This window comes from Rhea americana, unplaced genomic scaffold, assembly GCF_003343005.1.
Source record: "Rhea americana isolate MKP2758 unplaced genomic scaffold, rheAme1 scaffold_13, whole genome shotgun sequence".
Classification (NCBI taxonomy): domain Eukaryota; kingdom Metazoa; phylum Chordata; class Aves; order Rheiformes; family Rheidae; genus Rhea; species Rhea americana.
This window is the reverse complement of record NW_028185372.1, coordinates 7,392,610-7,419,382: the sequence shown is the minus strand read 5'-3', so window position 1 is coordinate 7,419,382 and position 26,773 is coordinate 7,392,610. Positions and strand designations below refer to the sequence as shown.

Below are 26,773 nucleotides of genomic sequence, written 5' to 3'. Positions count from 1 at the left end.
TTGAGCGCTGTGGGACACCTTGGTGGCCCTAAAACATCAATATTAATTTCCTGTTGGTTTCTCAGTTTCAAATGCCTGCGGGGTTGTACTGCAGCCTGGGCACAGGATATAAGGCCTGTACTATCAGATATGTGAGAATGCAAGACGGGCAAGGGATAGTGTTGGATAAGTGGAAGAAGCCTGACCTGGTCCAGGCTATCTATAGGGAAAGGCTACTGGTTCTGGTGTTACCCCTAGTTCAGTATGGCAGGGAGTTGATTGGTTTGCTSTAGAAGATAGATTCTGGGAATGAACTAGTATGCAGGGAATGATCAGTGGATCAGGGCCCAGATGTGATTTGAGGAGCAAAGGTGTATTATACAGATATTTTCAGAGTTATTTGGGCATGAGACAGTTCATTGCATATCAGAACAGTCTTCTGTGGTGTGTTCTCTTTGGACAGATAATTTGTTTTAGTGGTTGAGTTATTTCTGCATACCTTGGATTCTTGCCAGTCAGGGCTGATTCAGGTTCCTGTGGTTCRTGGGAGTTTGTCTACGTGCATTGGTGAGGGTTAGTTTCATACGTGCCTGATGGAGCTGTTTTGTGTAATCTAGCTGATCAGCAGACCTGCTTGCARAGTGCTATGCCCGCAGACATGTCAGCTTCACATCAGGAAAATCTTTTTTAGTTTCAGGTAGCTGGTGGGAATGTATCCCTCTATCACTTAATTTGTTACTGTAGTTTTAAAGAACTGACTTTTTTCTGCTCCATAAACATGGGAACTTCTGGAACTATACRGAAGTTTTATTTACCTACTTCTGAAAAAATAGTAGGTAGTGTGTGTGTATATATGTATATACTCATAAGTGGCACAATTAGTTATTCAGGCCTGGACAGTTTGTAATTCAGGATCTGGGTGYGACTCTGGTGGTATGTCCTCCTACTGGGTCTTCAAACCTGCCCATGTAAAAACAGTGAGAATTCCTCCACCCATCTTTCTACATACAAGCCCATGTTTAGTCATAGTGCAAAAGAAACCAATATTGTCACCTTTATGAACCTTGTGGGCCTGCAGAAACAGATGCCTGTGAGCTTCTGAAGTCTGTGTGTGTTATAAATCTGCATCTCAAATATGTGCATCTCAAATACTTGGTTTTGTGAAGGCAGATTTTAGAGGAGAGGGGTCAGAGCTTACGCAAACTTTCATGAGCTTTCTCTGGTTTTGTATATGTGACAAGTCTTTGAGGAAAAAATAGAGTATTTTGAAGACACAGACAAGTCCCAGTTTGTAAAGTGATGTACTGATTGCCATATTGAGGCTTGTAGCCATTGTGTTAGGTGCTCCACTCTGCAAGCARAATTCACAAACTGGAACAAGATGTGCAAGTTCTTTAAGCAGTAATTAGGGATAAAGAAGTATGTTGGAAAGGGTTTGACGGTAGGCAGCATGATGCATAGGATCACTCTAAAGTCAATAGGAAACACTACAGAGAAAGCTGACTCACTGTTCTCCAAATAATTTAGGACATTTGGAGCCTGAGACAGGCTGGAATAAGATCTGATTCTTGTATGGGAGTAGAGCACTCCATGTTTTAGGCRCTGGAGTTTAGCTGAATAAAATTCATTAGCAAAAATTTGAGTGAGGGCTAGCACTCAGCTGCCTCAGGGAAGAGCYCATCCTGTTAAACTAGACACAGGTTTTCTGTTCCTTATTCTCTCTTCAATGACAAAACTTCTGCATCTTAGCTTTGTAGGATCCTGGCTTCAGTAGGTAGTGAACATTGTCCTCTTGTGCTTACCTAAGCTAGGCCAGTCTACTGGTGATAAGGGCTTTCTCCTGAACTGTTAAGCAAGCCTTAAAGCAAGACTTGTACTCTGGATGAGGCAGCCAACAACCACTGCCACACTTATGTGGGCCATATGACTGTTGTATTAAATACAGTCTTTGAGAACACACTAYTTTGAGGTACAGTTTATGAAACTTAAGTGGGCTTCAGAGGAGGTAGATACCTTTAGTGGATGTGGAGGCAGTATTTTAGGCATYTAAAGTGATTTAGTGAAGACAGATACGCACAGACACAAAAGTGGTTAGGCATGATTTTTGTGAATTGCTCTGTTCTTCCATTATTCTGTTCTGATTCAATGATGATTTGTCTTTAAATAGAGAATGTTAGTTATTCTGTTAAATAATTTTTCTGCCTCCAGAGCATTTGCTATTTTTTCTAAACACTCTTCTCTGCAGAATTTTCCAGGAAGAAAGTCAAAATGCAAAGGAAAGTGCAGAAATGTGCATCTGCTCTGCACACTACAGCAAGATAGTTTTTTACACATAAATCTAACATTAAATTCTTGTTGCTGATGATCTTTTTCTGCRGTATTTAGTGGTCTTTGCAGCAGTACATAGACAATGACCACAAAGGCTGACTCTTATGCTTGCTCTTACTGGTATTTTACTGCAGTTGCTTTTGTTTCTCACTTACACATTATCACAAACTTAGCRTGCTGTGATCAAAGCGGACGTGCTTTAAAAAACTTTTCCTGTGGTTAGGTATTGATGGGGGAGACTTTTTTTGATGGGAAATTAAAACAGAAARCTAAAAAGCTTAACTGCCCTATGAGGGGGTTTTGAGGTGGGAGAATGTGTGAACCACTTTGCTGCTAACAATTTCTAACAAATTCTAAAGAGAAAAAGATGAAATAAAACCTGTTATGCTGTTCACTGTGATACAATTTAAGCAAAATATCATGAACCTTATTCTGTGTTATRGCTGACCGAATCCATGTAGATACGAAAGAGTTGGAAAAAGGCAACTTTCATCTACTCTAGTGTGTCTTGTGTTTTGGGCATACCCAGGATAAATTAAATTTTTCTGACCTCTTCTAGACAGTGGACAGGCAMAAGTAGTGAGCATGTGAAAGGCTTAGGCTTGTGGTGATTTGCATCACTGAATTTTGTGCTCTGAATCTTCAAACACAGAATGCCAAAAGGGGAGACAGAATGACTTTAGAGCKGTTACCACCATGAACCTTTTTGTACCATTGGAGCCAGAAGTGAGGCTTCATGTGTCTGGCTTACGCAATGATTACTGTAAGTTGTTGTTTACTTCTATGTGGAACTTATTGCTGTGGTTGGGAATTTTTATGTGTGTTTCAAGGAAGATGGCAAGGGTATGTCCTTGTCAAATGGAAACCCTGCAAGACTTGTATAYGATGTCATTATACTTAGAAGTATGCACCTTTAAAAACTGTCTGTYCCAGGATGTAATGATTACTGCTCAGACCTAATAATCTGTAATGTGTAACTCTCATGCAGTTTTGTTCATCTATGGATCTTAATACAACTTTCAAAACAAACAATGATACCCCTGCTTAAGTTAAGGATGTACAAGCTATTRCCCTTGGATACTTAGCACCTGCCAACATAGCGGCACCTTTATTGAACAGAGTTTGAAATCTATTGTTTTGGGACACATCAGTGACATGGTTTACAATTTAGATGATAGATACTGTATGAACTGTATTCTCAACTRAGTCTTTAGTGGTGTATGGACAAASATTAAGCATGCACAAGTTATGYRTGTTTTAACACTTTAAGTTCTAACAACCCTAATGTGCAGGTGTTACAAATTGCCCCRTGAGTGTTTTTGCAGRWGTTTGTTAAATGTATGTCTATGAACAGGACAGGATAAAGCTTGTTTATATGCAGGTTGAGGCTAGACTCTTACCTGGATGATTTACACCAGTTGTGTGCCAGGTGTGCCCAGGGAATGGCAGCATTAGCAGAAGTCTATGTAAATGCACTTTTTAACATATTTATTTCTAGTTAGAGCAACTGGAGCCATAGTCAAACTACTGAGATTCAGTTGCTCTTCAGAGTGACTTTAGCTACCAAAGCATGATGTCGGACCTTGTCCTGTGGTAACATCTTCAGAGGCGCTGCAGAGTAATATTTAAGCTGCCTTAAATGGACAGCTGGGGATTTCCCTTGGCATGGGGAAGCATCTTTGATTGCTATTAAAGGTTGTATACAAACTCCTTCAGGCCTACCTGACATAGCAAGCTGCTCTGAGGGTAATCAGTCTGTTCAGTGACATGTCTTGCCAGGATCTGTAGGTGCATTGCACCTAATATCAGGAGTAGTAGAAACAATGTTTTCAGCATACTTTTTGCTACACTGTGCTCTGCCAGTGAAGTTCAGTTTCCCTAATTTCTCTTCTGCCTTTTTTTTTTTGTATCACCTGTGGGGTAAATGTTACCATTGGCCTGAGGACGTAGGAGAGACTCTAGCATATAGAGTCATTCCTATGTATAACTATTTGTGTATTAGTAACATGAGTTACCTTGGAACAACAGTTTTCTTGGAACTGTAGCTACTGCTGGATGACCCTCATTTCTGGTAGCAGAAAWTAGTGAGTGATGTGGCCATTCAAAACAAAGAGTGACAGATTAAAACTTTCTAAAGAGTGGAAGCTGTAAGTCCAGTTCTGCTATACAGAACCCATTAGTTGCCTTGATAGACACYTTTGCTTGTTAAAGGTACTCTCCATCTAGTTTTTCTCAGTTCGTGTCCTCATTGAATAACAGCTAGTAGTAATTTTGTAACAGTAATCTCTTGAAGTTGTCCCAGAGTTTAGGAAAAAAAACCCAAACCCGGTAGTCCTTTCCACTCCCTCCCTCACCAAAACAAACACCTTTCCCCAATCCTGTTACCTGCAACTTTACTGCAATAATTCTTAATAGCTTTGTTGTAGATCTAAACATACTGGACTGGAACCACAAAAATCTCATTGCTATTGCGCTAGGACCTGCAGCACACATCTGGAATGGAAGAACACTCCAAGGCATTGAAAGCATTGATTTGAATTCCAGTTCCAAATAYATTTCCTCTCTGGCTTGGATAAAAGAGGGAACTTGCCTTGCAATTGGCACCAGCGATGGAGAAGTGCAAGTACTAGATAGCTTGCTTTTTAGTCTTTTTTCCTTTTCTAATCTAAAGTGGCCACAAGAAAATTTGCATCATACTGAATTTTTTTTTAAGAAAATAAACCAAAAAGGTTGGGTAAAATACAAAAACCCTCTACTGGAGACWGATATAGCATCTCCTTATATCATGTTATATCTCACTGAAATGGCTTGGTGCTCTCCAGTATTACCTACAGGTAAGGGTGCCTCTGAAACYACCTGTGTGAGAGGTAATCACTGAACTAACAATTCAATTGTTCAGGGCCAATTAATTTTTTCCACTAGTAAGAGGAACCCCTTCGTGACATTTTATCCAGCACAGACTATTCTTTGTTGCAGCTCTCTTGCTAAGATCACTTGTGACAGATGCCTTTAGAACCCATGCCAAAATTCTTCTTAGATTCACATGCCAAAATTTGACGTCAGTCAGATTAGACAAACATCTGACAGCTGTAATAGGACAATCCKATCATCCAAAGATTTTAGTGGGATGTTGGCTGTGATGCTAGATAATATGGAGAGCTACCTGATGCAGTCTTGAGTCAGCAGTCTGAATGTAATCAGGTCAATGATTTCAGGTGTGGATTTCCAAATACTGGCACTTAAATGGATAGCTTTAAACTCAGATACGTACATTGCCTTTAATTTCTACCGACTTCAGCATCGGTGGTATAGGGATCAAAATTTGGAAATATTTCTTCATGTCTTAGTTGTGAAATGAGTGATCTTGAGGCCATCCATATATCAAATCAGAACTGAGCAGTGACTTACCTGCAAAGAAATTAAGTTAATCTTTTTTTCTCTGTGTTAAATTTGTGTGTGTTTTTTTTTGGTTTGGTTTGGCAGCTGTGGGACATTGAAACAAAAAAGAGATTGAGAAATATGTTTGGTCATCTGTCTGTAGTTGGAGCTCTGAGCTGGAATCATTACATTCTAAGCAGGTGAGTGGTACAACATATTGACAGAAAGAGTCCTGCTGTTTTTACTTAGACAAAAGTCCCAATCGTTTTAACTGTTTTCTTTGACTTTGCTTAAAGGTGTGTTATCCTGTCTCTCTACTTACCTGCCTTCTCAGAAGTCATATGTAGATTTACTGCCTGGCGGGAAGGCAAAGGGAATTGCACGTCCTCTTTAGTCCCTCTTATTTACCTCCCAGAAAGCTGCCACCACTTGCAGAATTTCACTAGAATGTGGAGACTGTGGCTCTGGTTTTGTTCAGAGCTTGAGCTCTATCTAAATGATGTTGCCTCCAGTGGATCTGGACTCATAAACAAACAAACAAAACAAACCCAGATGGAGAATGACATGGAGCTCGGACTGTTCCTCCATTGATAAGAAGGCTGCATCTATCCTTTCAGGTGCACAGTGAGGCACAGCTGCTATAGAGTTGCACACCTCCAGCTGTGTAGCTCTGAGGAAAGGCCAATTCATTGCTTCCTACAGCCTGAGATCTACTTTGAGTGAGGATTAGAATGGATGGTCTTTGCTCTGCTGAGGGTGGGTTTTTATACTAGCTTGTGAACATTTTGTATTTAGGGATCACTTCAGCGTGGAGCTTCAGATTAGAATGGCTAAACRTGCTTTCTCTTGCTCTTTTTCCTTGCGTTTTCTGGTTCATATCTTTGCTCCAGGCTTGAAGGGCTGAGGGGAGGCTGGTCTATGATGGATAATTCTGTTTTAAAGTTGTATGATAGTCTTCTGTTTAAACTCTGTAATAATAGTAAGAGTTGACTGACTTAAACTTCAGTGTTAAACTCAAAATGAAACTAATGTTATGGGATAGGCATATTACTTTAAAGAAGTAGTTTTGTTTTGACTTCACAGTAAGAGTCTGTGGCTTTTGATTGTATTGCATCTGGGTGGAGTAAGGTACAAGGATATCAACTGAACAATCAGTTAATTAAGGGCTGTGACCTTTAGAATAGGTCTTCTGAGTGAGTTAAGTTACAGGGATGAGGCTTGAACGTGCTATTATTGCCAAGTGGCGTAACCTTATTGCARTATGCATTAGTTCCAGTTTGTATTTCAGCTTGGCCAAATGAGCGCAAATAGGAGAAACTTAAAATAATTRATAATGAAATTCAGGATAAGCCTGTGAATTACAGTTACTGTTGATAGACTACGTTGAAATAACACTTATAAAATGTGTGAGGTTTGGCAACTACTAATCAGTCACTCTAAAATTATGGGAGTCTAAATATTTATATAAGTAGAAAGACAGACATGGAGTTAATATTATTTGTCACTAAAATAAGAGAACTGTTCTCACACCAAACTGCTATGGACAATTGACTCTGGGATTGTATTGACTTTAGTAATGCTTGTGGTCAGAACAGTCCAACAACACATCCTCATGAAACTATCAGTATATTTTAGTATCATAAATTCACCTGTCATGAAGTTTTATGGATTTTGATTTGTTTTTAGTGAAACAGATGTCATCTATCTTGAAGGCAAGTAATTCTGATTTCTTATGACAAGCAAAAAAATTTCTAGTGCTAACACTCTTAGCACTAGAACGACCAAAAATCTCACTATGGTCAACACTGGCAATTCAATTCTGTTTCTGTTGGTAGATTTCTCTGCTTATATAATAGGAGAAGTCTGTGTCATCACTTGCCTCCTGCAGATTCATCTTTGCATATTCCAATGTATCTTTATAGACATTTTCCATGAATATTCATGTGATATTCACTGACAGACTGGTTGGTTGGATTCTCTCATGCTTTGGTAGATTTCATTGGTTTCAAGAGCTTGGCAAGTCTGTACAATAGAAGCATAATAGAATGACTCTGCAGTCAGTCAGTTCTGTGTATGCATTTTTGGAGCTTCTAGATARCTCAGCTAGTATCTGAAGATTTTTTAAGAGCTAGTATAGGAAGGTCTTCAGTCATTTTTCCTTAAAATAAATATATTGCAGTAATGTGAGATACATAGCTTTCAGATGTCCAGGAAGTTAACGATAAGTTTCTCAGTGTCATCAGAATGGATGGAAGTGTGAATTTCCATTGGGAAGCTCTTTTATTATGTCGTAGATTTAATGTAGGTATTATCCTTAGAAAGACAAGAAAAGATTTATGCGCTGTAAGATATTTTCAGTATTTTTAATTCAACTCTTATATTGATGTGTAAAATCCAGGAGCTAAGCTGTAACAGTAGCTGTGGTTCCAAGCAGGGTATTTCTTCCTTTAGTAGACTGATGCTACTGGCTGTAGTAGCCATACAGAAATGGAGAGTGTAACCTCTGGGAMACATAGTTCACCCTCTGTATAGGGAGTAAAGGAGTGGTCCCCCAGAGGTAGAACCATGGATCTGTTTCCAAATAGGCAATTAGTGTGAGTAAGTCAAACTGTAACAAGTAGAGGTGATTGGTACAAATTCTCCTTCAGCCTGAAAATAGAAGGTGGGAAGGGGAGGAAGGACAGAACCAAAGATGACACTGTTACTCACTGATAAGCCCTTTCTCAGAGCAATGAAATTATATACTGCCTTTTTTTTGGAGTAGAGTCATATCTGGCCTTGGCAAAACTCATGTTGTAAAACAGTACTTTTGTGAAGAATAGGAAAGTTCATGTTAAATGGCTAACAGTTAAACAAGGTACAAACCAGTGTCATACATTGCAATATATCTTCAGGAAAATGAAAACTAATGGAGAACAGCTTTTCTGCCTGGCCTGTACTGAGCAGCTGGTTGGTATAGTTGCTTTCTATTGTCAGTCACCTCCACAGTCTGGGGACGCTTTTGATTCTGATTTTCCTTGCCTCTTATTTCAAGTGTTCTACACATGTGTTCTCCTCGGTGGTTTGCTTCAGAAACCACAGAGGAAACATCAAAGTGACAATGTAGCTTGTCTTTGACRTCAAATCCATGCTGTCTTTTCTCCTCTACAGTGGTTCAAGATTAGGATTCATTCATCACCACGATGTTCGGGTTGCTCAGCACCATGTTGGGACTCTTTGCCAAAACAAACAAAGCATTTGCAGCCTAAAATGGTCATTAACCAACCAGTTTCTGGCAAGTGGGTCTAGTGATGGAATATTGAATATTTGGCCTAGTGACCTGGGTGTGAATGTGCAGTCACAGCCACTGAAAACCATGCCTCATTCCTCAGCAGTCAAGGTATGTGGAAAAGGAATAGCTGGTCGTCTAGTGCTCATATTCTCATGAAACCATATTGCTGATGTAGACRGTCATGAAACTTTTCCCATCATCTTGGTGATCTCTAATTTCTTCTCCCCTTATTGTGATGCAGTGAATTTTAAGACCCATTCTCCTCATGCAGTATTCTTAGTCACAAGTAAGTTTGTTAATGCTTTGACTGATTTAGGAATTTTTCCTGGATTAGTAGGCCTTTATAAATGTCATACCAAACAAATAATTTATAGCCTCTTCCTTGCTTTGTCTTGCACAGAGAACTTTGGTTGCACAATACCTACAAGTAAAAAACCTAAATCTTTTAATTATTGAAGTTGACTTTTAGAAAATTCTCTCTGCAKAAATTTTGTATGTAAAGTTTCTTTTGTCTTCCTGTCCATACTTTCATTTCATCATATAACAGCTGGGAGCAAAGGATCTAAAGTAAGAAATTGGAAATGAGGCAGCTTAGATTCCTCATCTTAAGGTCCCAGTCTGTACAGGAGATAGGATAGATATCAGCAGTGAGAGACAGGAGTCTAGCATYTATAAGCTGCTTATCCTCCCAGAAAAGCCTGAGACTGGATTGAAACACTGATAGTTAAGGATCAGAGGAAGTTGTTGGAATAGCTGTAATTCAGTTCTTAGCTTTCCTTCAGGGTAGAGCCTGGGGCTCAGGAGTATCCTAGGTGTATCTTGGAAGAAACCAGGACTGTAGTTAAGCCCTGTAAGTCACGTTGTGTGGTGTTCCCTGATGGCTTGGTTTAGGTGGTAAGTCAGATGGTAATCTCTTCTGGCACTGAAGTATGAATCTGTGACCTGTGAAGTGTAAGAAAGGAAGCTGGAGTTTTATGGGCTTGTGTGAAGACAGTGTAGGCTACTGTGAAGCAATGGCAAAGGAAACCTAAAGCAGCATTGGAGTTTTGGGATCCTGTGTGTGTGTATATATGAAGAGAATGATGTGCAGTGAATAAAAGAAAAAGGTACATTTGGATGCTTCTTGCAGTTCATTTCTCCAACCTGGCTTTTAAGCAAAATCCATTCCCCTCTTTTCCAGCTAATGTCCTAGTCTTTCTGGCATCTGTTTTCTTTAGGCTATGAACTGGTGTCCTTGGCAGTCCGAAATCCTTGCTACAGGGGGTGGAATGAAAGATGGGATTTTGCGTGTCTGGGACATAAATTGTGAGAAAATCATCCAAAGTGCAGCTACGGATTCTCAGGTGAAATGATGAAATGTCTGCATATTTTTCGCTATGGTCGTCTTGTATAGCTGTGTTACTTTGSCAAACTCCCACTGGCTTTGACGGCAGTTCTGTAGACAGAGGAACAGCAAGATTTTCTCTGGAGAAGCATTTCTGCTACATTTGAAACTGCAGTGTGTGATTGGACTCAGAAGCAGTTTGTTTCTCATTGACCGTTTCTGTCTCAAGTGGTTGAAGAGGAGGTAGTCTCGCAGCCAGACACTTTTCATCATCTTTTCCTTATTAGCAGTGATGGTTTTGGCCAAAACTCAAATGAGGAGAGAATGTTGTGGAGGAGGCAAAATTCCCAGAGTGCTGGGGTGGGGAGAGGTGTAAAAGTCAGAGGGCAAACATCACTGTCTGGAGTTTGAATGTTTAGAGACAGAGGATCTGAATCTCAGCTGAAGTAAAGCGGTATAACTATTGTTGATTCTCCTGGATCTATGCCAACTTACTCAGCTGAGAATCTGTCTGAAGGGCTTTAGTTTGATACTGGTAGGATACAGTCATGTTTAACTGGGATGATGATGCAGCTATACTTCGAAGTGTTGTCGGAAGTGAGATGAGCCTTCTAAATAGGTAAATATTCTGCTGAGGCTATTTCTCAGTRGCTTGTTTAAGCATTACGTATAGCATAGCAAATTTCAAATCTACTGCATAGTGTTTAAACACTTTCTGAGGACTAAAKCAGATTTTTAAATTATAATAGATTTGTTCCTTGCTTTGGTTACCCAAAACCAGTGAACTGATGACTGGACAAGGCCTTCCTGGAAATCAGATGATAATATGGAARTATCCTATGCTTATCAATTCATCAGAACTCTATGGCAAGTATTTCAGTTAATAGTTTTAACTTTCAGTTAACTATTTTTCTGCCTAATCGATATGACTTTGCAAATACATACTTTATGTATTTAAGTAAAATAAAGCTGAAAATATTACCCACACATCCTATATCTACTGACAGGTATGCATTCACACAGTCCTGATACATGGGATTGGAACTGTCAACTTTAAGCTTTTTATAAACTGCTGTTGTAAAATGCCTTGGTTTTAATGATGGGATTCTCTCCTATCATTTCTGAGACTATACCAGCTGCAGGATGTGGAGTCCCACCTCTCCTTAAGATTTACTGGAGTGGGGCTAAGTGTGCTAATGTCAAGTTGCTTCCATATATTTTAGGTTGATTACCCCCTAGATGATACAACCTGGATGTGGGACTTCAGTATTGCCACTCATAAGGAAAGGATACTGGACCAGCTTCCAAAGAAGTTTGAAATAAATCTTCATATGTTATTTAGAGCTGTCTAGGTTTAAATGAATGATTTTTGTCTGAAGTATTGTAAAGCAACTTCTTTTTCTTGTACTGTACTGATAGCTAAGGAAAATGAAGTTTCCTTGCAGCTCTTAGTACCAGTCCATAGAGATGTAGTGCTAGACTGTATATCAGAATTCTGTGGGGGATCAGTATTGGCTCCCATCTTTAACTTATACATCAGTGACCTGGATGAAGGGACAGAGTGCCTCCTCAACAAGTTTGCTGATGATGCAGAACTGGGAGGGGCGGCTGATGCATCAGGAGGCTGTGCTGCCATTCAGAGGGACCCTGACAGGCTGGAGAGATGGATGGAGGGGACCCTCATGAAGCTCAGCAGAGGGAAGTGCAGAGTCCTTCACCTAGGAAGAAATAGTATCATGCAGTAGAGGCTGGGGGCTGACCTACTGGAAAGCAGCTCTGTGGAGATGGACCCAAATGTGCTGGTGGGCAACAAGCTGACCATGAGCCAGCAATGTGTCCCTGTGGCCAGGAAGGCCAGTGATATCCTGGGGTGCATTAGGGAGAGTGTCATCAGCAGGTTGAGGGAGGTGGTCCTCCCTCTCTACCCAGCCCTGGTGAGTCCAAGCCTGCAGTACGGTGTCCAGTTCTGGGCTCTCCAATACGAGAGAGACATGGAGCTATTGGAGCCAGTCCAGCATAGGGCTGCTAAGTTGATTAAGGTACTGGAGCATCTCTGCTATGGGAAGAGGCTGTGAGAGCTGGGCCTGTTTAGCCTGGAGAAGAGAAGACTGAGAGGGGATCTCATCARTGCCTACAAATACCTTAAGGGAGGGTGTCAAGAGGGTGRGGCCAGACTCTTTTCAGTGGTGCCAAGTGATAGGACAAGAGGCAACGGGCACAAAGTGAAATACCCGAAGTTCCTCTGAATGTAAGGAAAACTTCACTGTGAGAGTGACAGAGCATTGGAACAGGTTGCCCAGAAGTTACGGAGTCTCCTTCTCTGGAGATATTCAAAACCCACCCACATGATTCTGTGCAAGGTGCTCTAGGTGAGCCTGCTTGAGCAAGGGGGTTGAACTAGATCTCTAGAGGTCCCTTCCAACCTCAACCATTCTGTGATTCTGTGAAAATTATTCTTTGCTATTGATTCTTCTTGTAGTTAGTGATTGCTGTCACTCCCATCCATTGATTTTCATTTATTTCAGTCTTAATGGAGGAGATCCAACAGAAGCATCTGAATTTTATGGAAAATACAAATTATTTCAGCACTGGCAGCATTTTTGCAGGTTTTTCCCACACTCAGTAACAAGAGTATGTCCAAATAAGTTTTTGACTTTTCCACCTAACAAACATATTTCCAAATAATTTTTGCACTCCACTAATGCATTTGAAGGCACTGATTAAATTTTAATATATGCTGTTTTCTGGGATGCTGTTCTGGGAACCAGGGACTTGGCTTAAACACTAATCTGTAAGGGGAAAGCATATCCAATACAAAGATGGAAGAGAAGGCATGTGGATTACACATTATCCTTGTGTAATGCTACTTCTTTATCCTGCTTTTCTTTCCTTATCCCTACTCGTTTATGTATAGCTCTAAAGGTAGCTTGCTCTGAGAAATGATCTGGAAAGTGACATGAGGGAAATGACTCAGTAGATCTGCAGACTAGAAATGTAAAATCTATGTTTAGTCTTTACTGTAGCTACTTAACTGCTCAAGTTTCTCAAATCTGTGTATGGATCTTGAATGCACAATTTACAATGAAAAGATTTACTTTTGAGATGTGTAGTGCAAAACACTTACATAGTAAATCAAATGCATTAGTAATRTGAAACTGGAGTGTTACTTATCTTCATGTTTCCTATTCAGTTTACACATCTGCAAGAAAACCTAATTTTCCTGAACAAAAAGATCAGGTAATTACTACATGGATAGTTCTACTTATGGAGACTCTTGCAACCAAGAAATTGGATGTTGGAGAAAATTGTCAATGTTAAAAATATGTTTGGAAAAAATACGGTGTTAATTTCAGGATGGCTCTAAATCAGTCTCAGACACCACATGATTCTGCACCAAAAGAAATTGTCATTATTGCATTTCATTATTACATTCTACTGTGAATTGCTGAAGACCTCAGCTGACAACTCAGCGCTATGAGCTATTGTTGAATACTTTAGTAATTTTGCTTGYCTACTAGAGAGCACATTTGAAGTAGAACAGCTGGAAGAATTTTTTTTAAAGCATGAAGTCCTTCTTTGGGATAGGAATTTCTGACAGAGCTAGGAGCATAAGCTGCTAGATAATTTTAGATTTAAATTTCCTCCTCTCAAAGTTGTTTTACCTCAAGGAAAGCACATAAACAGAACATTTGTTTTGAAAAGTAGCTAAATGTAATCTTGAGACCGTGAAATAACTCTAGTCTTTTCCACTTAGAAAACATGGAAATGAAGAATTTCTGTGGTTTTGATTTCTCTTCAACTCTCCTTCACTTATTTGTGTCTGAAACTATTAATGAAATTTCAGTTAGTAAGTGAATATTTTTGGATGCCTCTAAAGACTACATCTCTTCAAAGTTATTGCAGATACTGAAAGGAGAGGGTGTTAAGAGTTGTGTGGTGTGAGCTCATGGTCATCAATGTTGACAAAATGGTGTACCCTTCAATAACCTGAGAAGGCTCCTAATTTCTTTTGCCCCAAGTGCCTAAAAAGCTCATGGTGTGACATTGTATGCAAGATTGTACAGGAGGTCTGTGACAGAGCAGTAAAGCATAGGTTTCAGTGGTCTCTGTTTAATATCAGATCCTTGTTTGGCCATCAGGTTAAAACTCTTTTGTGTTGAAGAACCGCCTTGTATAAACAAGGATTTTTTGTATAAAAATGAGGGTTTTTTGTTTTTCACATTTTTGTATTGCTAGACTGATGTRGCTTCTAGCTTTCAATATCTAGCTCCCAAAGTTTATTACGACTACGGACAAACTCAATATATAATTCAAATAAGTTATTCAGTTACTCGTTATTAGAAGATCTCCTTAATAGTAATAACTCTGCAGCTGGAGACACTATCTCATAGTTGTTGGATCAACAACAAACTGTCTGCAAAGCATATACAGCCAGATGGGAATGCTCAGCCATGAGACACATTACCAAACGCAGATGAGATTCGTATGGTAAATGCAGTGGAGAAGTGAGAGTTCAGGTTTAATGTTCTTAAAAGTCTTCTCAATGTGATATAGTTCTTCCTTGCTGTTAAAACCTGGTCCCTAATATGAAAAAAAAACTGCCTTCAGTTCCTTTTTAAYGTGAATGTGCACTCTCTAGATAAGGCAGGATTCAGTGAAAAAACGCATCTTATGCAGCACATCTAGCTTTTACAGTGGAAATAAAACAAGCCATACCATGAGTGGGTGATGGTGAAAGTGCACTTTRTCTCAGTGTAAAATTGTAACACATCTCTGAGTATTTTATATGCATATTTTATTTTGCAGGTCACAAAGGGAGAGTGCTGCATGTAGCCCTGAGCCCAGATGAGAGCAGACTCTTTTCTGTGGCAGCTGATGGGACAGCTTGTGTGTGGAAATGCCATGAGCCTGAGGAGAGCAGACGCACTAGCAAACCATTTTCTAATGGTTATCTGAGCTCATTCTTGTGACTTCTCTCCCTTGAAAGCAAGTGGTTAAGTGCATTTGGCCCATTCAGTTAGGGATATATATGTTTCTTCCAAATGAAACGTAGCAAAAAATAGCATTGTATTTTCATGAGAAAGCAATTTTGTTTTCATGAGAAAGCAATTTTCCTCATCAGTTAATAGTCATGTAGAGTGCTAGTAACTTGTCTCATTCACAGTAGAGGAAAAATATTGCAACTGAAAAATAACATTTATTTTCGTTAAGCTAGCAAGCAGGAGTGGAATCTTCCCTGTGTGAAGTGCCAGCCTAAAATCTTAGGTTCTGCTTTTAGCTATGGCTCTTGTGTGTTCCCAGTGAAGATGCTAAGATGATATAAAACTACATGCCCCTCATGTAAGTAACCTTGAGTCATTCAAGGGCTAGAACTAGCAGAGACCAGTCTAGGGGACCGTATCATTTTACACATCACRTAGATCACAGTGCAAAAGAGAACCTGTTTAAATATTTCTTGACACCCAGCCTAAATACATAACTCTAAATAATTTAAAAATCATTTCTTGTGAATTCTCTATTGTCCTCATAGCAGCAATGAGGACTGGATTTATTAGAAAACTGTCTTCTACTGGATTTTGAATTGTTTCCTTAAACTMACTTATTGTATGTGATAGATATTTGAAGATACAAGTACATGCATACTTGTTTCTATTCTGCATATATTCTGCATGTTCTATTACTGCATATAATTGTGTAATCAACTGACTAAGAAGCCTGATAAGCAGAATCAAAGAGGCATTCTGTCTGGGTCGAACACAACAGTTAGTTCATTTAGCCCATATGGATACCAGTTTAATTTTGAGTGTCAGCAAACCTGGCAGCTGGCACTCTATGAATTTTATTTAGTGTTCACAAGGGCTGAGTCCCTGGGACTTTAATGGGAGTTTGTCTGATGAAGGCTTGTATGCTGTCAAGAGCTAAATAAGGCTGTTGAGATACATCTTCAAATGCTGTTCAGATGCAACTCAGTGGTGCTGTTCAAAGCAGGCTCTATCCACAGATGTCTTTGGAGCTCTGCTTTCACCATTGGAGAAGAGGTGCTGGGTCAGGATTCGGTCTTGCATTTGTGTATTAAAAACCTGTGAGCTCAAACTTACGCTGCTTGAATTTTTTTTCTTTTTTTTTCTTTTTTTTTCTTAACTCCTGTTTGAAACATTTAGAACACTTCCTGTAACTGACCTGAGGAAGTACAGAAGATCAGGGGAATGGGTCAGTGTCATCTGGTGGAAAATTAAGTTATGATCAAATACTTGAAAAGAGAGAGACAATATTAAGAAGGAGTGCAAACATCTCTGGAAATGAATGTGAAACTGTCATATCTTTGATTCTCATCACTGAAAATCTCTTCATCTGCTGTTCTTAAATCATGATCACTAACTCTAGCTCTCAAAGGCTGAGACCACTCATGTTTTCTCAGATGTCCTGAGTACTCAACAAAGTGTTAATTTACAATAAATACGCTAARCTGCTAGTTGCTGTGGTCATCTCTTGTGGTCTTATGTAAAACAAGGTAGAAAAGATGGACACAACTACGAAGAAGCTAGTATCTAAGAATAGAAAATAACTTTTATGATGCTTATACTCTAATGGTAGCATGTTTATTGCAGCTGATTTTATCAAACTTTTAGAATCTGATTTAAATGTGCAAATTAATGCTTAAAGTACTTCAAAGTTTAAAAAAATGTAATTTCTTTTTTCCATTTTCAAAGGGAAAATAGTAATGAATTAATCCCTTTACTCATATAGATTTCTATAGTTCTCCCTCAAATTTCCTTTCTTTCTGTAGAAGTTACCTAAATGCTCAGTTTATCAAATAAAGGAACAGATGTTTAGTATGGGGTGGGATAGGAGAATGGCATGGGGAAAGAGTGAATATGAAGCTAGGCATACTTTGCTTAGCCTTTGAACGTTTTCTGCTTTCTGTTAGCTAACTCCTACTTCTATTTTTTTTAAAAAAAACAAAGCAGCATAAAATAAAACCAACCTCCTTTTAAGATACGGCATTAAAGATGCCCAAGACTGTTAATATGGACATGCAGAGAAATATTTTTCGTGATAGATCTGTTTGCTGTTTGAGAAGTGGTTCTTGAAACATTTAAAAATTTTGCTGCATGTCTGTCAATGAAATCTAGCTAACTAGTGGTAGTGGAGCCATGAAATTATTATTATTWTTTCCTTTACTAACAGAGATTTATCATATTCATGCTCCAACTATGACACCTTTTAATTTCTGTGGAGGATGATTTTCAGCTGTTTTTTTAATATAATCTTGCTGATCGTGGTGTAATCTGTAAACATATAGCACATCTAAAAATGTATACGTTACTGTATACAGACTGTATACAGAATACCTGCACTGCAAGAGGTRGGGTGTTTAATGTAAACTGACAACTTCAGAAAGTAGATTTTTCTATCATTTCTTTATTATTGCGAAGTACATTAAAGGGTGAAAGACAGAGGTTTCAAAGGCATGAAAGTTAGAGAATACACACTTACTGTGTCTCACAAACTGTCCAAATGGTCCAGTTGCTGAGACTTCATTTCCTAAAGCTTACCAGTTCCTTCCACCTGTAAATCAGGAGTTCTGCTGCAGAAAATATGAGTTTTTCAGGTATCTAGAGTGGTACGTGACACTTCATCTACTTTCAGAGTTGTTTGCAGAAATCTAGACACAGAAGAGTGCGGTATATATACTCAACATGCAGCTAGGACCCAAACAGCTGGAGTATGAACTACAAAAGCTGTTAATGTAGGGTGCTCTGTTCTGGCTCTGTTAAGGTCACATCTGTTCTGAAAGCAGAMATGCAGTTTCATCCCTAAGAAATAAAGCTGCTAAAGCTTGGCATGGGAATACTTCTACCACTAGCATGAAGCTATTTTGCAGCATATATTGCAAAACAAGGTTTTGTTACACCAGCACAGAGTAGGAAATTGGCTGGTCAAAATCCAGCCTGTAAATCTCCCCCTATGGTTTTCCTTATCCATAGAAGGTATTGCTTTGTGAGTCGAGTGTAGACACCAGGGCTGTCAACAGCACCGCACTTGTTGGCCTTTCCAAAAGAAGTGATGCCTCTCATCACATTATTGCATATTAAAGGTCCACCTGAATCCCCCTGGAAAACAAGGGAGAAAAATGTCATTGAAATTTACCAGAGCTTAGAAACCCTTATCTTACTTAAATCTCTTTCTAGAAGAGAAAGGAAGAAGCAGAAATGTAGAGAATAGTATTGTTTTTTTTTCTACTTAGAAGGCAAGTTTTTCACTAGCTAAAACAAAAATACTTAAATCTGATCTTTGACATGTGAGTTATGTGGAATAAATTTAGACCGCTGCTAAGGAATAGTTATATAGTGTTTCTGAATATGAAAAAAGAATGGAAACTTTCCTCTTAAAAGACAAAGTTTCTGGGAATTTGTACCTTTTTTTTTTGTAGCTTCATTAATTCAGAATTTAAATCTTTTAAAAGTAGTGTTATTCTTGCACAGTTATTTATTTGACTTGGTGCCCAGTGAAAATGCTTTTTACCAGAAAAACATACGTCAAAGGCAAAAATTGTGACATCAGAGAAGTTCTTCTGTTCGATTTAGTTGCTTGATAATGGATCCATTAAGCATAAGTTATTTTGTGGAGATTTTTCTATTAAACATCATTTTGTGGAGGAAGAGAATAGCTGTTGGCTATGCTTGGGTAAAAATACAAAATCTAAAGTCTGTGAAGGTGAATTTATCCATTTGAAGCTTTGATTTTAAGGCTTTGATAAACAAACCTTTGCTAAATTCACTCGTTTTTAATAAGCTCTTTATCAAACTGAAGAATAAGCAGAAGTTAGAAGACTAAAAGCTAGTGTTTTATATTTTATTTTTAGTATTCTCTAGRTGGATACAGCCAGTAAATACACTTACGGAACATGAGTCCTTTCCTCCTCTCCTAGATCCAGCGCATATCATATTCTCTGTTATGACGGGGTTGCTGTTATAGTGCTTCCAATCATTGCATATTCTTCTATCGATGACAGTGATGTTGACTTCCCTTAGCGTACTAGAACTYTTTTTCAGGTTATTGTGAGTTTTTCCCCATCCTGCTACTTTACAACTTGTTCCTGCTTTGGGATCATCATCTGAGTTAGGCAATGGAATGATTTTCACAGCTTTATTAAGTTTTGCTCTTTTTTTAAGCTGTGGAAGATAYAGAAAATAGTTATTATGGGGATTAGATTAATAGAGACCCCTGCAATATTAATCACTCGATCTTTTCCATCAAGATAGTGGAGGATTATTTCAATCCTTTTTTTGAGATACTTCAATTATTTGTAGCAGGATTTGTCTAATCAATGAGGTAATGATGGAATYAGGAAAATGAGTGTCCTTTGTCCCMTGAAAACCCATTCAGGGTCTGCTGAAATGTTAGCTCTAAAAAAACCCCCCTGTTTCTCTTCTCTGTCTCTTACAGTATTTGAACCCTAAATGGAGTGAATCTCAGCTTGGACAAAATGGCAGCAATCACTGCAGCTGGCAAAATGGGAGAAATCATAAATATTTTTTATTAAAACTGTTTTTCAGACAGAACATCGGAGCTTTTAGCCATCTTATTTTAATATGCGAAATATGCCTCTTTCTGTGAACAATCTATTATTTTTTTGAAAAGGTAGGGGCAGACATATCTTGGCCAAGCTCCAGAATTTTTTTATTTCTAGCATTGGTATGCATTATAGGAATTTAGTTTGAATGTATTAGTCCCTAATTCACATTGGGCTAGATTTGCAGACCAAACTGTCACCAGGAAATAGAATCTCCAGGAAGTCCATTGACTCCTCTCCTTTCCTCATAAGGAGGAAGAAATTGCTACATCGTAGAAGGTGCATATTCCCTAAGCAATGTATAAGTTTATACCTGCAGCAGCATTATATCATTTTCCTTTTTACTATCAGAGTAGCATGGGTAGGGAATTTGTTTTGCAATCTGATGAACTTGTTGTTCGYGCTCTCTTTTTTGCCATGAATGAGCTCCAAGAATAACAATGCCATCTTTCCTGAGAAGAAAGAGAATAGGGTTAGTAGGATTCACTTGCTCTAAGTCTGTAACTCCTTGCTGTTAAATGTGGTGCTATAATGACCAGTTGCTACAGTTCCTCTTGCCTCATGCCTGAAAAGTAATGTTATGTTAGAAAAATATAAAACATTAGCATGTTTTCACAAATAGTTAAACAAACTGAGTCAGTGAATCAAGATTTGTGTTGTTCTATTTTCACCTTCCCACAAGCATGGACAAGGCTCAAGGGCTTGTCTCTGAACTTTGGTTCCATTTGGGAACCAAATGGAAAGTGGTGTCATTGGCTTTGCTGACSGTAGTGATCTCACCAAGTGTGTCCCTGTGCCATTTATGCTGGAAGTTTAAGAGAATAGCTCACAGGACTGTTAGGTCAGAAATCATCACAATTGGACCGAATTGTGCTATTRCTTTACTCTAACACCTGATGTAGTTTTCAAAACCATTTTCTGAGTCCACATGAGCTATCTCTCACTTACTTCCTCTCAGCTGTTCTGCAGCTTTGTATACTTACTAGATATTAGAATGTTGACATAGTTGTGCCTACTGGGGCTTTCTGGTATAGAAACCAGGAGTCTACCCTCTTTGGTCAAGCGAGATGCTCCTTTATGTCAAACCACAGGTGTGGCTATTTCTGTGAGAAGAAGGTACACTACAACTGAATGGGAGGGTATTTTTGAGCAAGTGTATAGGATGGCACTTTTTAAAAATWGCTCCTTATTGCAACAAGAAAAACCCCGAGGAAATGGTTAGTCTTTTTCTTTCAGCTATTAAGTTCTAACTGTTGACTGAACATCATTAGGTTAATTTATTCATTGTATTTTCGCTTCACTAAGGTCTCATATAGCATCATTCTTTGCCTTGTGTTAATATTGCAGCTTTTGAGCCTGTGCTGTCTTTGTAGTAGGTCTGGAATATCCCCCGTTTGGATGGTGACAGGAGGAATTGATATGTTTCTCTGATATCTGTACAGTCCAGTGATTCGCTGGGCCTGGAAAGGCTGTTGACTGAGCCTGTGTGAGATCTGGCTCAGCAGCAGCTCCAGGCCTCCCTACAAGGGCAACGGGTAGGATGTGTGATTTAAACCTCACATCTCGCCTTGCTGGGGAGGAGTGTTCTGGGCCAAACAGCCGTTTGCATCTTGAGTCAATTGGGAAGAAAAAAGGCTGGCTGACAAACTTACTTACAGATATTCTGTAAAGTAGGGGTCTCTGAACATCTTTCTTCTATCTGGAGGAATTTTCTCCTTTATATCTGTAAGCTGTCTCATTCTACAGTGAAAGGCATATCTTTTATGGAGTAAAATGATAAGAATTTGATTCTRTTTTCTGAGCAGCTAGACTGACAAGTCTCAATTTGGTCAAATGTACTGAGAAAACAGGCATAAATCTTTATCCTAAATTCACTACTTCAGTGTTGCTAGTCTATACTTGCATGCTGATAGAAGCTTGCAAAATATCTCTTCAGAAACACTGAAGATCAGTACAGCTTGTTACAGTATTTCTTAATCGCCAAATCATAGCTGTCAACATAAATCTAGAAACACAATAATCAGAACACAATCATGCTCATGGTAAATGCACAAAACCACCGGATACTCACTAACGGATCTCTGAATCAGATTCAGAACTTACATATTACAGTGGGCAGCTGTTAACACCCAGTTTTCCTTGATCAAAGCTCCTCCACAAATTTTTGCGTCCTTTTTTCCTCTAATTAGAGCCATAAATGGTCTTGAGTGAGGTGCTACTTCATTTCCTCCAATGATATCCACACACAAACCTGAAAATAAAAATAAGTCACAATACTACAACATGGCTAATGAATACTATGAGAAACTTAAGTCTCTTAGAAGAAAAGTTAATGTAATTATAAAGTATACAGACATGCAAGTATGTACATATGCCACAATGCTAGTCTTCAAGGTAGACTTAATATTGCTCAGCACTACTACTTCTGTACATTTCAGTATGACAAAAATTAGATTAGTGGTGTGAACTTTAACAAAAAATCCACCAAGTATTGTTGTTGTTGCACAGATTTCTTTTCCTGAACCTCTCTGCTGTGGTTAATTTCTCAGCTTTCCTTGTAACTAAGAACCTCCCGATCTGCCACAGATAAACACTGTGCATTATGTGTCCTCTGTGCACTCCTGGAAATGGGGCTACATAGTGTAAGTCATGTTAAATTAACATGTTTTTGAGAAAAACAGAAAAGCAAGAGATTAATACATGTGTATGTCTCTAGAGAGGTGGATCAGATAATAATTATGTTAACTCCTCTGAACTCCTCTGCCCTTTGTGCAGCTTTAATTAAATTCATTCAGATTTTTTTTTATCTGTATGAAAAGGCCAAACACATATGATGAGTGCAAAGGAGCTAATAAGAACTCTTAAGAATTCCAATAATAATAGTGAGTGCCTTTTTAATGCTGATACATTTCTACCTAACTCCGACTCTGCATATCACCATTTAGTAGCAAAAGGATCAAATTGGGGCACTTACCTCCAGGAATTACCAGGAGAATGACAACAAAAGAGGTGGACAAAGTGAAGAAAGCCCCCATGATTTCTGTCTAGGTTCTTCCCTGTTCACTGTTTAATATATATCTAAATGAAAAGGATGTGGGTTTTGTTTTTCCTCTTAAGTATATTTGACATTTCTAATTGTGAAATGAGAAAACCTCCTCCACAGTAGAGCTCACAGCAGAGGTGTTAGTGAGAAACAGCATTTTATGTTGTGGTGTGAAGATAGGATCTCTCCCTGCGCCCCCCCTGCCAGGTTGTCTACAGAGCATTTGCCTCCTCTGAGTACTGGTGTGAGCCACCTAACCTTGCAAGCCACTACATGTCCGATTACATGGTAGGACTCAGCTCATGTAATTTTAGTCTAGTTTTGTTTGCCCACATAAAGAGGTTTAGTTCCATTTTAGAAACCTCATGGCCTCCAGATCCTAGAGGTTGAAAGTCTCTCATCAGTCCAGTGACGTATCAGTCAGATCCAGCTCAGATGCCCTGGTGTCCATAGTTTAACCTTGCTCATGATCACTGAAGTCTATCTAGTCAATATAGTCAAGGGATTTTGCAGAGGGATTCAGTGGATCAGTTCAGTGCTTGGGATCTGTTTAGGTGAACTGAATCTCTCTCAGGGCTCTGCTGACCCTGTTAGTTGGATCTCCACTGACTTAAATTGGAAGAAGGTAAATACGGGGCTAAGAGGTAGCAGAGCTCTTTGTGACTGCTGTGACCCATCAAAGGCATTGTCATCTCTGTTGTGGTGACAGCTCCATGCACCATACAAAGCTTTTCATTTTTTTTCAGTTTTTGTCATTATCTGCAAATCTTGTGACTATCAGCAGTTTCTAGCACTGCTAGCATTCTTTTTTTTCAGTGTTCTGCTGAACAGAATGCCAGCAAGGGGCATAGGTACTATTCTTTGATTTATCACTTGTAAACAGGTGTCAGTCTGACTTCATGATTTTTTTAAAAGGCAGTTTTATCATATCAAAGCTACTGCCTTATATTCACCTTTTTACTGTATGATATTACAGAAAAATATCTTAGCAAGTAAATCTAATTAGCTCAGAGAGTCCTCAAAGCATTTTTAGTGAATCGGTGTTGCTTYTACAAAGTTGCATGCATTTGACAGAAAGAATATAGTATTAGACAGTATGTTCCAGAAACACAGGCCACTTTCTGCCTGTTCAGAACATGAGTCTGCTGTTTATCTTGTCTTTTATTAGCACTTGGTTTTACACAGCTTTGCAAGCTAGCCACTGAGCAGGGGCAAAAACCACAGAAAACTTGATCGTGTTATGCCTTTAGGACCRTGTGGATCAAAGCACTGATATGCAGAAAGAAGTTTCAGTGTGAATAGTCCCAGGAAAAGGATTAGTTGGAGGATGCAGAGTGATTTTGGTGTGACTAGTCCTGGCTCTTTTATGAGCTGATCAATTCTAAAAGACAWGTACTTTCTCTAGAAGAGGTTTGCAAGAGTTTTCTGAGATATGAAGTGTGAAGATTTCACATATTTCCAACTGGATTATAACTAGTAAGATTCTGTGCCGTACAGATAAGCATTTCAGTGCAATAATAGCCACAATCTGGAGAGCTGCTATTCTCTAATTCTTGAATAAAAATGAAAGCTGGATGTATTGGGAGGGTTAAAATTCTGAGTCCTTCTAAAGATATTTAAGATGATAGCAGGCTTTCTAAGTTCTTCACACAAAGGTCATGCTGGTTTTTTTGTGGTGGTTTACCAGCAAGGCAAGCAGAAGGCAGGTACAGACACAGAGGTTAGCAATACAGAAATGTTTCTCCCAYTGCTGTGTCTTTTTTAGTTGTGATAACTAGTTAGATATTTTATTAGCATTTGAAACTTGCAGACTCTAGGGATTTCTGCATCTGAATCCTGCACCCTCAAAAATTATTACAAAGAAAATTAAAAAGGCTCTTCCTGTATATAGCTTGTCTTTTGTGTCAGGCATTCCTAAACTTACCAGACAACAGATTCCTGCTAGTTCCCATTGGCTTTCATAAACTTCATGTACGAATCCTCATCAGTCTTTCAAATGAAAACGCTACCTGGGCAGCRTAATTCTGCAGGAGATTTGCTGCCTGCCCATGCATCCCACAGTTTGGGAGTGACTACTGTGTACTACATTCTCCAGGTCTGTCCTCTCACTGCAGTTCTGCGAAGCCTTTTCTGGTGAGCCTCGAATTTGTTCTTCAATTTGTTCGCTTGTTAGAAGATGGCAGGTTTCATTCTTCTGACCTATTTCCATTTTCTTTTCCTTAGAAAAAGAGAAAAAGAGTATTGAACTCTCTGAGATACTTAGATTTTGTTACGCATTCATCCGATGTAATGCTTAGGAATATTCTTAGGCATTTGTCTTYTAATGTAAGAATTGTAGGAAGAACTGCTGAAGTTCCTGGTAGACTTAAAGTAATGCATACTGGCACATGTTGGAGATTCAAGAAATGGGTGATTTTTAGAGAAATTGAGTTGCAGTTAAAGTTTTACAATATAATAATGTAAAAGGAAAATTCTAAAGAGGGAGCTATTCATAAAAACTGTCTACCACCACTTCCTGTAGGGGACATTTACACAGAAAAGAGTTCATCATAATTTACAGCCTGTGTTCTCATCAGTAAACAGCAACAGCTATGACAAGCCAGCTGCTCGCTTTCCTGTTCACTTTCATCTCAGTTATCCTACCCCTAAGAAGTAATTACTTCTTAGGATAAAAAGTTCCAAATTTGTACTTTTCCTGGATAACATATGCAAATAACATGACTTCTGATATAAATTCTGTTGCATTTCAGATAGCTGCACTGACATTATTGAGGAACACCCCATGCTTCACCATTCCTGGTCTTTTATGGCTACTATCCGGAAAGACCATTTAACTGAATGTGGAGGAGCTCTTCTTGCAAATAAGTGGTTTTGACAGAAACACACTGTAAATAAGTATAATTTGTGAAGTTTTTTATACTGTGGCAACTTTAACTCTTGAGATGGGGCATAATGTGCAAAGCAGCAAGTAAAGTAAGCTGGATATTGATCTTTTTAAGAATTGCTTAAATTAGTAATTTTCTCACTAGCTGATCTAAGAACTTGTCATTCTGCTTTAAGCTGTTTTGTAAACTACTGGTCTGTATTGTGTACAGTTAGATCCAACAGGATACAGAACATACTGTTGAAAGACTCTGTTCATTATTTATTTATCTGAAACAACAGTGTATTGGAGATGGATATATATCACAATTAACTTCAGAAAATTTTGCCTGTGTTGCCTGGAACTAAGCCTCAAAACATCCTGAGAGATGAAATTACTAGACAGAAATTAGATAGAAACACCGTTCTCCCCCCACCCCTCAAACACCTCACTTTAAGTGATCTGTCTAGGCTCACAAAAACTGAATGGTGGAGCTGGGATTAGGACAATTAGTCTTGTCTGGTTGGTGAGTCAAAAKGGAGCATCAAGCACCCCTTCCCTAGGTGAGATATCCCCCAACAGGGATGTGGAAGCGCTGGCTCAGGGTAATGGGGACATCTACTGTTCACGTCAGGAAATAAAATTCCTCCCTCATAGCTAAAATGTTCTCTAAATCATATTTTAGGTTCTCCAATTATTTTTCTGTATTTTGAGTAACTAAAAGAAAACAGCAGACCAAAACCAATTACAAGATGCCTGTGTGAACCTGACATCCTCAAACACAGTGTGAGCAGCTGGGTCAGCCTTCCTCCACCCTGAAGAGGAGGAGGACATGACTCTATTTGTCTTTTAAGTGAAACTAACTGCAACACTTCTGCTGCTGAATCAGCTGTGCTTGCCTTTTTTTTTTTTTTTTTTTTTTGTAAAAGCAGAAATATTCATATCTAACATTTACCTTTTTGGACATTTACAAAACAAAACCCAAATCTTCCTCTTTGGAATTAAGGGAT

The 26,773-nt window shown here is 38.8% G+C and overlaps 2 protein-coding genes across 3 annotated transcripts in view; one reads left to right on the top strand and one right to left on the bottom strand.

Annotated features, from left to right (window-relative positions):
* The window catches only part of CDC20B (cell division cycle 20B), a 23,216-nt gene extending 7,727 nt beyond the window's left edge, over positions 1-15,489 (top strand). Inside the window, exons 5-11 of the mRNA XM_085297706.1 lie at positions 2,960-3,070; positions 4,734-4,930; positions 5,791-5,885; positions 8,836-9,064; positions 10,174-10,299; positions 11,030-11,147; positions 15,087-15,489. Of these exons, the coding sequence (XP_085153832.1) occupies positions 2,960-3,070; positions 4,734-4,930; positions 5,791-5,885; positions 8,836-9,064; positions 10,174-10,299; positions 11,030-11,147; positions 15,087-15,250 (1,040 nt within the window). The 3' untranslated portion in view covers positions 15,251-15,489. The remainder of the gene's footprint in view (positions 1-2,959; positions 3,071-4,733; positions 4,931-5,790; positions 5,886-8,835; positions 9,065-10,173; positions 10,300-11,029; positions 11,148-15,086) is intronic.
* Positions 15,490-18,220: 2,731 nt separating this feature from the next.
* Positions 18,221-22,892, bottom strand: LOC146600012 (granzyme A-like). Of its 2 annotated transcripts, XM_085326264.1 has the most exons (6): positions 22,832-22,892; positions 21,961-22,108; positions 20,560-20,565; positions 20,171-20,309; positions 19,184-19,456; positions 18,221-18,394 (listed from the first exon to the last, which is right to left on the bottom strand). In XM_085326264.1, exons 1-6 carry the CDS (start codon positions 22,890-22,892, stop codon positions 18,221-18,223), a joined length of 801 nt encoding a protein of 266 aa, XP_085182390.1. The 2 variants fall into 2 exon arrangements, with proteins under 2 accessions (XP_085182390.1, XP_085182389.1); XM_085326263.1 differs by lacking the exon at positions 20,560-20,565.
* Positions 22,893-26,773: the final 3,881 nt, after the last annotated feature.